General features: G+C 39.3%; 2 protein-coding genes across 7 annotated transcripts in view; one reads left to right on the top strand and one right to left on the bottom strand.

Annotated features, from left to right (window-relative positions):
• The window catches only part of zfh2 (Zn finger homeodomain 2), a 234,291-nt gene that overhangs the window by 205,501 nt on the left and 16,053 nt on the right, over window positions 1–12,737 (bottom strand). The window lies entirely within an intron of this gene.
• LOC117602322 (uncharacterized) overlaps window positions 11,281–12,737 on the top strand; it is a 117,491-nt gene continuing 116,034 nt past the window's right edge. For all 5 annotated transcript variants that reach the window (XR_004580931.2, XR_004580928.2, XR_004580929.2 and 2 more), the window contains exon 1: window positions 11,281–11,413. Coding sequence is in view for 1 of the 5 variants with exons in the window: in XM_034320185.2 (XP_034176076.1) it covers window positions 11,411–11,413 (3 nt within the window). In the remaining 4 variants the exon portion in view is untranslated. The remainder of the gene's footprint in view (window positions 11,414–12,737) is intronic.

Genomic DNA, 12,737 nt, shown 5'->3' with positions numbered 1-12,737 from the left:
CAGTTAAATTTCTTTTCAAATTATATTCCTCTATAAAACGTTGAAGCGACGCTGGATGATTCAGCAGTAATAAACAATTCAATATTTATTCTTTGAAATCACTAATATCTGTGTAATTTTCCATTAATGTTCAAAAACGTAAGTTTCATTGGATAAGCCAGTAATGCATTGAATTTTAAGATGAGATATAAAAGATAGCGAGCTCAGCATAGCTTAGACGCGAAAAGAGCATAACTTCTCGTGTTATCTTGATATGTTAACAACGATGGGATCGGTAATTAACTTGAAATTAATCGTTAGAGGGAAGGTAGCATTACGTTGATCCCTTAATTAAATATTTCAACAGGATCACGGAATTGAGCTTGTACTTTTCCCTAGTCGTCCATTAGGATGGAATTTCACGAGGAGGTAGCGAGTACGCGGCCTACGAAGCGTCATTTTTCGAAATTACGCATCCGGTCACGCTATGCTCGCTCCGAATCGTTGAACATTATCCAACACGTGTCCGCGTTGCGTCAATGACTTTATCGTTTTATCGGTCAGAGATTCTCGTAATCGCATAGGAAATTACCGACGATTTAATTAATCAATTTTTCATCCCTCCACGTATACATAAATACTTTAATACACCGCGCTTTATGAAAAATTAAATTTTAGAATCTATAATTAGGTTCAGTGCCTGATCATGTTTTTCTAAATATTTAACGGTGTATCAAGCGAAGAATAAATTAAACACACCGGACCTCATTATCTCTTAACAAAGTAACTAAAGCAGGGATCATTTTACAGGGTTCGTCTGTAACCGGAAGCAAAAATTAGAGGGCTTAATGCGAAACGGTCTACTCTAATATCTCGGAACGGAGTCACCATTTTCCTCTGTCGTCTTTGCATCGATCACGTCGGCCCATAAAAGTGACGACGAGCGTTTCTTTCTCTTTACCCCTCGGCGAAGCGCACGAAGAAGCGGCGGCGAGGGTTGTAGATCGAAAGGACTACAGACTAACCTCGAGTTAGAAATTAATTAGAAAAGTGCGGAGAGACGGCCTAGATAGGAGGGAAGGGATGCGAGGAGGGGGTAGGCAATCAACGAGCAGATGAATTAATGGCCACGCCAACTACCCCTCCGAGATACCGTAAGAAGAAGGGCAGCGTTTATACATGCTGTCGTACAGGGTACAAGTACATGTTAGATTGCTGCATAAATTCTGTCCGCTTAAATTTTTCTTCCACAAATTTGATTTAAAAAAAAAAAAATTCTTTTTAATCCAATCTTACACAAATGATATTGATCGATCAATTTTTGATCAACTTTTTGGTAAATACCTTTATGTTGACTTTTATCATAGATAATAAATTAACAGTTTACTTATTGATAGTCAAATGATTTAGTAAAATAACAATTTCCACTCTTGTGGACAGAACTTCTGCCAGCAATCTAGCAGATTCTTACAACCACCACCGACATTCCGTTCCTTTCGAGGTTCACTCAAGGCTACATCGCCTTTAGTCTTCGATGAATAACATTTCGGAATTTGCGGTCCGATTTTTTCAGTCGGGAACTTTCTTTTCGTTAGAGAAAAACAATGCGCAGTTTTCGACTGACGTTAGTCGAAGACGATTGTTCGTGCTCGTCAAAGAGGGATTAAGACGGTCTGAGAGATTAGAACGGAGGGTAGCAAGTTCTACGCATCAAGTAACTTTTTGTTCCGAACTTCGCATTTTCATTTTGTATTATTAATTTCTGTTATTACAGTTACCAAGAAATCGAGGAAATACCCAGTGTTGTAACAAAAGAATTTCTCTCTCTTATTATTTCTTTATTCGATTTTTCTGTTCAATTACGGAATATGGTTACCCATCTGTACATCCGAGTTAAAGCGTCGTAAGTAATGATTACGTGGTGGTTGCAACGCTATTGAAACGAGGGTTAAAGCGCGCCGGGTTCCTTAATATTTCATGGAAAATTTCTCCCCTTGTGAAGTGACGCCACGAGTCCGGAAGCTATTGTATGAAAGAAGGAGCAGCCAGATCCTCGCATGTCCTGTCCATTGCTTCTCGACGGCGTCCAAGGGTGGTTAATTCATTGTTAAGTAACGTCCAAATGTGTTTAATGGGATCTTATGAATATCGCTAACGGACCGTTCTTACGTTTCAACGCCTTCAGCTTTTCTAAAGATTTACAAATCAGAAGATTTCTCTAACAATTATCATTTGTTTCAAATATTCATAAGTGTATTAATTTCGCAAATGGAAATTTTTATTTTGGCTATTAATTAATAATTGCAGCTTACAAATTAATAATACAATCTAAAAATTATCAAGTCCGTAAAGGTTGTAGTCATGAAACTGTTAAGATTGTAATTAATCAGATCCCTTTCTTTTCTGTCATTAATCTTCAGCGACATATGCAAATTTATCACACCAATGTAGATTTCATTCTGAAAATTATCGCAGCATCCACGAGCTTCCAGCTCGATTTCGACGAAGCTCGGCCAGTTTGCAAGAGAAAATCTCGTTCGTCAATCTTTGCGATCAAAGATCTGCTTTCGCGTGGCCCCTTATTTTCTGCCGGATTAATCGATTTCAGTCACGAGCATATACGCGGATCTACAAGAACACCAGCTGCCCTTCGAAACGAACGGCACGTACGAGCCAGCGAAACCGAGATTATAAAGCATTTATAGCGCAGCTTCCCACCTCGGGGCGCTCGCTTCTGATCTGCATAAAAATAGGGGAACACGGCTGGAGGAGAGGAAGACGAGGCAGACCGGGAAGGGCAGAGGAGATGCTTAATACGAGATCAGATTATGATTTTGCGGGGGAGTTTGCTGGCAAGAGAAGATGGAGAGAAAGTAGCGAAGGCCTTTAAGAGTTCTACCAGCGTGGATCACGGATCCGCGTTTTGTTTCTTTATCTCTTCCCAGCTTCGTCTTCGTTAATGGTTCGCGGTAATACGCTGATCTTAAGATAATCACGTGGAAAAAAGTTTTTAACTCAACCGCTTACTCTCTCTCCTTCTCGCGATGAATGCCAGCAGGATAGAAAATGACCGGGATTACGGTTTATAATTAGATTTTCTACTGGAGCCTCCTGTTTATTCCAAAAATGTAACATTTTATTTATCCTAAATTTGCAAGAAAACTTAGAATGAGCTTTCATAGAAAAAAGTTAATTACTCTACATTCGCCGACTAGAAACCACCTTGGAACATTTCCTGGATAAATTTTTATCTTTGTAATTCACCACCGTGCTGCGCTAAATGAACGTAATCCATCTGGACGTAATTGTGCCACGACAATTACACATAACAACGGCCAGCAAAAGAAACGCGAAACTGTAGGATTAACTCTTGCCATTTATATTTTTGATTGAAAAATGAAACTAGTAGAGAAAATTTGTTTCAATTTATGTGCAAGTATAAATGATTATACGTGATAATTATTTGATGGAAGTGAAAAATATCAGAGTAAAGTATTTGCTTAGGCGAGAAACGCGAAAACACAAGAAATATACTGTAGGCTCGCTAAAAGGTAGCCGGATATCCATTCCAGCCGGCGTATAATCGAAAGCATCGGCGGCGGATCGGCTGCAAGTCGTCGCATTATCATTGCCTCGAAAGCAAGCGCGCGTTGTAACACCCCGTGAAGCCGAAATAAGAAGTGAAAGAAAACGAAGAAGAAGGAGAATCGAGCGTGCCAGTATAATGGCGCTGAGATGCGAAAGGGCGAAGCTAACGATATATCTTGGACTATTGTCTTGTGGGCCGCGACAGTCGCGGCCATTATATCAAGATTAACTCTCTTATTCCCTTGGAGAAGGTATAGAAGGGCATATAAAAGTACACAGACTCCCGAGGGAAGAAGCGGAGGGCAAGAAGGGAGGAGGAGGGAGAAGGTAAGGAGGCTGCAGGCAGGCCTTATGGCGCGTACACACAAACCACCCACACTTTAACGTAGAATACGAGAGCGACAACGACAACAACCACGAGGACGAAGAAGTAGAAGTGGAGGATGAAAAAGAAGAAGAAGGAGGAGGAGGAGGAGAAGAAGAAGAAGAAGAAAGAGAAGAGGAGAAAGAGGAGGAGGTAGAAGAGGGTCAATGGTGTGTTCACGGTGTTCCTGAGACGGTATACGGGAACGGGGGTGTATGCTAGGCATCCGCAGAGGAGGACATTATAAGGAGTTATGAGGTCCTGCTTCATACGTGAGCATCCTTGCCTCCGTCTCCCTCGCCACACTCTATCCTCCCACTATTCTCCCTTTTATCGTTCTCTCCCTTTACCTTTCTTTCTCATCCTCTCCGTCTGTGGTGAGGATCCTTATACACAAGATCTGCGGTGGTTCTTAATGTCCTCTCCCTTTTAATGCTTCGCTCGGTCTGCCCTCGAGGTCGATCCACGAGCATTTTTGCCTGCTGCCTTCTTTTTCGTAGCCCGATATTGAGTTATACGTGCGGCGCATTTATCGTTCAAAATTCTCCTGCGAGAGTCTAAAAGGGAGTATACACCGGGAGGAGAGAACAGGAGAGGACAGGGCAGCGTAGATCAAGAAACAGAAAGAAGTCTGACCTGCGTACAGGAGGGCGCTCGCTGAGGGAAGCGTAGAAAAAAAAGACAAACGATGGGAAGAAGCAGCGGAGATTAAGTGCGTGCAAGTATGCACGTTCTTTGTATTATATTTATGCGGTTCTCATACAATACACCGTCTCGAACTATTCTTATAGATAAATTTATTGTCTTGTACTTTGGTCGTTTGTGCTAGTATCACAAAGGTTTGAATCAGCTCTCCGTTGTGTTCACGATTTTATTCAACAAAGATCGTTTTATATATAATATATAAAGGTATGTTATTTCATTTAAAAAACAAGTTAGATCAATTTCGAATTGAGTACTAATTTTGTTTAAATTATATTAAAATTAAGATTAAATTACCCTCGCGTTCGATGCGTCATTGAAGTACTTAGAAAAAAAATGTTTCTAAAAAGTTAGAAATTAAGTAATACTTTGATGCGAGTGTAATACGCGTGATCGTTCACATCATAGGTCAGGTACTTCCGTATCAACAACCTCGGCCTTCCGTATTCGTCGAGGAATGCAATCGCAGGCGTGTTTTCGAAAGGCCAGCGGGAAAATCGAAGCCGAAAGAATCTGTGGCGAGGTCGTGACCCACTAAAGCCGACCCATCGAAAGCGGAGGGAACCGATGCGAAAGGGGTGGCCGTTAGATCGACTGAACTGGATTCTAGTAAGTTTTACAGCCCAGGGTTATAGCCCTCTACGAGTACGTTGTTGAATCGCAACGCGTATACGTATACGAAGACAGAATCACCCGCTACCCCGAAACTAGAGGGATAACATTTGACGGTAGTGGTGAATTCTATACTATACTCCACGTGATAGCAGCAACGTCACTGACTCTTCGTTTCACCCACCTATAATAGTTCGTACCCCTTACTAGCCACCCATACTACTACCTCCCTCCATTCCTTCCTTTGACCTCCACCTTCTCCTAGCCGACCTCCAGCCAGCATGCTCGAATCGTAGTAGTATACCCAGCAGCAACCATGAATGGGGACCACGTGTCTCTCTCTCTTTTTCTCGGCTTGGTTCAATGCCACTGAAAGCCCAAGGATTCCACGCATCGCTATCTTTTTCGAACCGGTGGCCACGTGAACCGCGCAAAATAAACGTCTAGATGCCTTTATTTCTTTTCAAACTTTCAAACTTCGAGTTCGCATTTGAATATTCCGTTTGGCATAGCAAATTACACCGACATTTTTTTTGGTGGTCAACGATGTTTTTAAATTCTATCCCCATTGTAAAAGATTCCCTTTTGCTGTAGATTTAGAAGACGAAAAAGACCTAGCAATATTTCACCGCGCATTTCCTGCGTAACAATTGCCAGTGAAATATTAAGAAATTCTCCGCAGGACAATTCAATTATAGCGTGTCAGAGAGAAAACCCAAACTGGCCACGCGGCAAGGAACTAGGGCAAGAGGGCTAGACAAAAGGGCATTGTGGTGGATCTTCTCTACGGGTAAGGGAACCACCAGCACCCTAAACAACGGCCGCGAAAGTGAAGGAAAAGAGATTAACGAATTCGGGGGCACCTCGGTATTTTTACGGTCGATTACAATCGCTTTTGTCTCCTCGTTCGCCCTCGGCCAGAAAACGAACACGAGTAAAGAAGACAACAGATTGGGACCCGAGATAAGCTTTCCTTTTCTACGCTCATACGAATTTGAAAGATGTTTTGCTCCTGTAATTACATTTCCCGTCTGTTGAAACAGCATACTGATAAACGAGTCGAAATTTACTTTCAAAATTGCGGTATTTGTAAGAATACAAAGGACAAGCAGTTAAATTATTAGATTTCTTGCTGAAATAATTTCATGGTTCATTTTTGTTACCATTATTATCACACTGGATGTTTTTGCAATATTTTATTACAAGTGAACTACCACTTACAACAAAGAATCTTATATGTAAAGAAAAATCCTTTTATTTCACTGCTTGGTTCTTAATCGATCCAGATAACTGAGCAGACATCAACGTTTTTAAAATCAGAACAATCCTCTTTCACGGTTAATTGGATAAAGGGTTTCCATAATATTAGTCGGTTTATTTTTTCCAAAACATTCCTGTTTACTTCGATTTCCTTGTTATTTTTCTCCTTCTTGCTTCCTCAAATGTTCCTATACCTTCCTTTTCTATTTTGCATATTTATAACAACGATATTTACCAAGTACAACGATGGAGCCCAGGCAAATAACGCAGGAGGGCAATCGAAGGTTAAGTAAAGCCTATCTAGGGAACGAAAAATACGAAGACAAAGGGCTATGTGAATTTTCACACGCTCCAGGAGCAAAGAGGGACGATGAAAAAGAAGGAGAGATCGGCGTTAGACGTAGTTGTCCACGACTGGTCATCACCTGGTCAAAAGAATGAGACTCGGTACGATGTCGGTACATTATTGCATAAATTAATTCGCCACCCTCCTGAGACCCTTCTTTTAATGTCCCCTCGGTACTGAAAGACTTAAGAAGAAACCGTGGCAGCTGATGGGAGTTCCTATGGTGCCGCATCAATGGGACCGGGCACTGATGCATCGCGTTGACCATAGGTCGTACCAAACGATTACGACCAGCTTAATTATTCTTCTTGCGAGTGTTCTATTGTCATGGAAATACGAATTGAAGAAGACAGGATGGAAGATGTACAAACTGGTCCAATGTTTGTTTGAAATCGTTAACGTTCTCAATTTGAAAAATTATGTTGCAATTTTGAATAGCATCTAAGGATCCGATAACCAATACTTATATTTTATGCAAATGATGGGAAAATCTTTTTGAAATATATTTTGTTAAATACAAAAAGGACATTTTTAAGTTACCTTTGATGGTATCTTAAAATGATATTAGTTTGACAAATTGATACTTATAAATGCAAAAGGGAAAGGTTTTGTATCGTCTTTTAATGAATGAAGGATTGGTAAGTTCTCGAAGGTACTTCCAAGAATCTTCTTGGACACTCTGAGGAGATACTCTTGATTTTAGATTGCGGATTGAGGCAAATGGCTTGTTAAAGACGCTACCAGATTGAAGATTCTTCTTTGTACTAAGTATCCTTATGAAATTCTTTAAAAATCTTCGTTTATTAGCAATTTAAATTATAACCACCATAAACCCTTGTCTTTCCATTAAAATGAAAATATTCTTCAGATAAAGAAATATTTTCTTATCAAGATAATTATTAAAACTTGCTTTCTGTCTCGCAAAATTTATCTCCGTATTGTTTTTAATATTAAATATAACGAATTGTTATTACTCCCATTATTTTAATAACAGTTCAATAGTAGAGTTTTGTTTAAAAATTTTGACACAGCAAAATGCTATTCAAAAATTGTGAAATGAAAAATCAGGAAAAAGAATTTCCTTCGTGTGAATATGCATTCTAACGTTGTCCCTTCTCTCATCAATTAATTCTTCCGGGGGACAGAAGCCCCCTGAGATGTTTTCTCTCGTTCTGGAACGCTTCTCTTATTCCCTTTCGGTCCTTCAGAACAGTTCGAATACTGTTTCTCACGGTGGCCAAAAAGGGAACGTCCATCAGGTAGAGGCGATTGTGTCGTTCTTGTCGATTAGCTTGGGAGTTTTCCGAAAATTTGGGATCTGCATTATGCTTCCTTTCCTCCCGTGAATATCGAGCTTCTCTTTTGTATCGTTTTATCTACATCCCCTTTATGCACTTTTCCTAGACACCTGCGGTGAGCTTCGCTGCTCGTCGAATCATCGTAATTTGAGATTCCACTGGATTTTCACTGTTCATGCTCCCGAGAGTGAACTTTGTGACGCTCGAATCCGACACGAATGCAAATGTAATGGAACGAGACCATAGATATTTGCCGTGTCTCCGGTTCCAAATAGAAAATTCTGTTTTTCTCCATTTCTCTTCTCTTTTCAATCCGTATTGAAACGGACCATGTGCAAATGCACGAAACTACAGGACCGAACTCGTCGAAATACGAAAGGATTTCACAGTCTTGAAAATGCATCAAATAGATCTTAAATAAATTTACAATGCAAATACAGCATCATGTACAGAAAAATAAAATTGTATTTAAAAAAATTTTTAATTTCTCTCGTTTCTTACAAGCTATATCCGCAAACTGTCCCGGGGACAGTTTGGATCTCAGATTTTAAAGAAAGCAGACATCATTTATTAAAATTATCATTTCACGCCACGGTATGCCGAGCTGAATCGCGACGTTGAAATTTTGCAAAGACCACTGTTCCAGGGGGAATAGATCGAGTCCCTGAATGACGATAATAATCTCCATGAAGAACTGTCGATGACGCGATCGAGGCAAAGTCGGTGTGTACACGTATCCCGGCTCTTTAAAACGCGTGAATTCATTGGAAATCGCACGATTTCTGGACAACAAAGCGGGACACCAAGGCTGTGTAAAGAGGAAAGCAATCCATCTTTGGTATTCATTCAGCGAAAAGAATGAGCCGTGGGAGAAGGTTAGGCTGTCCTGGAAGAGGGTGGACAAGGGATGATGTCGGCAGTAATAAAGAGTGGAGATAGAGAAAAGAGAAGAGAAAGGTGGGGTAAAAATGAGACGGAAGGCTCGAGAACAGAGGACACGTCTCGAAGAACAGTTGAATCGAGGAAGGTGTCAACCCCTGTCCACTAAGATTTTTCGTGGGTTGGAATTTTGTTTTACGTTACAACGGAACGTTGGATCGCGGGCAAGCATAATGAGTGACCGGTGAACGCATTGTCATACTAATCTTGCCATGGGGATCATCGAGATGCTCCTCGCCCTATGGTTCACTCGGAATAAAGGGCCAAGGATCTTAGATGGACAAAGAGACCAGCCTTCCTTCGATCTGGATGCCTCTGCTCAAAGACTGATTTTTATTATTTTATATCCTACACTAGCTAAATGAGAAAGTTGTAATTTGAAAGGTGACGTTAGTGAAAGTGACAATTAATGTTTAATGTGTCACTTCCGATTGGAAGATTGAAGATGATGATGATTGGATTTATTACGTACTGCTGGTATATTCAATAGAAAACTTGTGTCTTTTTTTATATATATTTTGAATGTAGTTGCTGTTTCTATCACTTTTTATCAAGATTACAATTTCGGTTTAATTGACCAAAGTTTCAGTTTATTACAAAGATATATAGAGGAATTTCTTCAGCTAATTGTTTCAAGTATCTTCGCAGGATCACAGCCGATTCTACAAACGTCGTAATTGCTTGAAGGATTAAAAACAGAGCAATGTATGGGTGCGATTAGAGGAAGGAAACAGTGATCGGTAATTCAGTGTAGCTTTCGTGAAATGTGTGGTTACATGGGGTCGATAGGAATCTTCTGAACAAATACTCTCCATTGGCTGAGTACTGGCGAGAACCAGGCTTCGCCTTGTTCGGACCAAACAAAAGCAGGGACGTGTCTTGGTTTCCTGTTAAAAATACTACAAATACATCCAAACTTTGTCTCCAGATCAGAATTGGGCAGAAATAAATTATAATCGACAAGATAAAAATTTGAGATAAATGTCATCTGCAAAATATGTACATCGATTAAGATTAGACAACTAAATTTCCAAATGAAAGACTTTCTACTCTACCATCTCTAGATTAAACCACGTTGCAGCTTGGTTACGCCCTTTTCTTTTCTACAGTTTCGAAGATGTCCCTGGCGTGATTCGTATCCTGAAATTTGAGGTGACGAATGAATGCGAGAAATTCTTTTTAACACCGATCAGTTTCGGTCAGGTGAGGAGATATTCGTCGAAGTAGAATCTCCAAACGATCAGGAACGTGTTTACATTCCAAGATACCCCCCACACAACATTCCTTAAGAAGAGTATAATACTTTTTTAAATACATATTACTTTATTCGTTTGATCCTAAAAATTCCAACAAATTAAAAAGGGTGTAAAGCATTGGCAGAACTAAAATGAAAAAATTATAGAAGAAAATTTGGTGATTTCTGAATTTATTTTTTATAAGAAATGATGATAATACAGAGTGGGGGTAGATCACAAGAGATAATTAAGTTTGAAACACAAATTTTTGTAAAGAAATGTGATTGGTGGTGGTATCGTGATTGTGGGCCGAATACGTACGGCCCTGATCTCTTCTGCACCCACTCGTGCAGGTAAACTCCTACGAAGGTGAAGCCAGGTGTGCGAACCTCGAAGGGTAGCGAGTCGGTATTTCTTTCTATCCTGGGCCTCATTGTTGTTTAGTTTATGTAGGTCTGACCCGACCGGTCGCTAAACTATTTGTTTACTAATGACGAATTGTCCTGTTGCCGAGGTCCTTCGATGGAAGCCACCTCTCCTCTTCTCACCCTCGCTCCGACAATTTTCTCTTTTCGCATGTTCCTCTATCCTTCTTCCATCTTCGCATCCGTTTCGGCTTTACGTTTCGAGTCCCTGAGGATTCGAATCTTGAAAAGTGGATACGGAACAACAGTTGAATCGGCTTATGAAAAGACCAGATAAATATATGCTTTCCCTACTTTCGAGAGAAACGTATTATTTCACGTATGTACATCGCTTGACATGAATATTTGAAGCATTTTCTTGCGGGTCAAGTGGGCCTTCAGCAGAGCAGTACTCTGAACGAACAAGGATTCTGGAATTTTTGTCTCTCCCGAAGTTAACTATCATCTGAAATTTTATTATATTCGATCAAAATGTTTGAACTAGTTAACGTCACTGTCCGTCCAATCCGGCCGACGAACACAACTGCTCGCGGGCGGGGAGAGGCAGGCACGGTAATGTTTACAGTGTGTATTAGTGCGCGTCCTATCTTGTCTTGTCGTTTATTGTAAGTTATAAACAGTGAAAAACTTGCTGCTCTGCTTAAATATGTCACAATCTTCTGATGGTGAGTTATTTAATATTGTACCCTAATACTTTTTAATAATTCAAGATATAATTATATGCAAATGTTCAAACGAAATACGCAATAATACTATTGTGAGGTTATGGTCATGTCACATATTCTGAATGATGTATTACAAAAATACGCGGATTCTATTTTTTCAAACGATTTAAAGAGTATTCTTTAAATCATTCGTCTGATACAATTGGTAATCTCATTACTTCCATTCTCCATAATTCGCCACTGTATATTTTAATTTTTTCCTGCGTACATACATAAATGTATGTGCAAATGCGCAACATGTTGAGTATGAAACAGATTTTGAACGGAGCATTTTTCAGAAACAAAATTATTACGCTACTTTGCGTTTTCTCTTAAAATTTAACATCTCTTCAATTTTAACAGCGGGGATAGTTTTGTTAATTTCAAATATGGTTTTTATTTCACCAATATATTTCTAACTCATTTATATTCTACTAACGTAAAATATAAAAGATGGACGAGACTGTTCAAACAGATTATAGTATAAGTTAAAATTCTTCAATTGTTAGTAATTTACTTACATGATTTTTTATCAATTATCACAAAATGTTTTTTCTCTAACTTTTTCATATTTTTTAAATATCTAACAAACCTTAATAGCTCTTACGGTCAGTTGGGTCAATCTAACCTAACTTTTCTTTACTCATGCAGTTGTACAAATTCCTTACGAAACATTTTATTACCTATAAAATAATAACAAAGAAAATTGTTCTAAAAATTATAGGAACTTCTGTACAACCCTTCTTGAAATAATTAACTGCTAACTTTGGAAATTCTTTAATAGCAAAACAGTATGTGAACACAAATTATTTTTATAGCACAATAAACGTAAAGTTCATAAATTACATAATCGTGTACAAACATAACTCGTTAAGACTAAATTACACTTTGCATCTAAGTTTGACATTGAGAAATGATATTAATTAATTAAATCTATTCTTGTTCTCGAAATCCAAATAGAAACAATAGGACAAGTAAATCGTGGCTATTCAACATCTAAGAAATAAGATCCTAGATAGCTTAAAGTTAAACTCAACTGTTAATTGCTCATTAGGGTATATGCCTGCACGGGTCTGAATGTGCGTGCGATTATTTATGATCCGAGTTCGAGCTGCAAACGCCTGAGGTGTATAAGTCCCGATGCTCTGGGAAACGGCACAACAAATAAACTAGAGGGGACAGTGTTGCGCGCGTAATTAGAGGCACGTAATTACAGTGCATCACCGCGGTAAACGGTTCGTAACATTGAAACGCACAAAACATCGATACCGCCATTAAGTTGTTC

The sequence above is a fragment of the Osmia lignaria genome, chromosome 13, assembly GCF_051020975.1.
Source record: "Osmia lignaria lignaria isolate PbOS001 chromosome 13, iyOsmLign1, whole genome shotgun sequence".
In the NCBI taxonomy this organism is placed as follows: Eukaryota; Metazoa; Arthropoda; class Insecta; order Hymenoptera; family Megachilidae; genus Osmia; species Osmia lignaria.
Note: the sequence above shows the minus strand (reverse complement) of the source record. Positions and strands in the feature narration are given on the sequence as shown.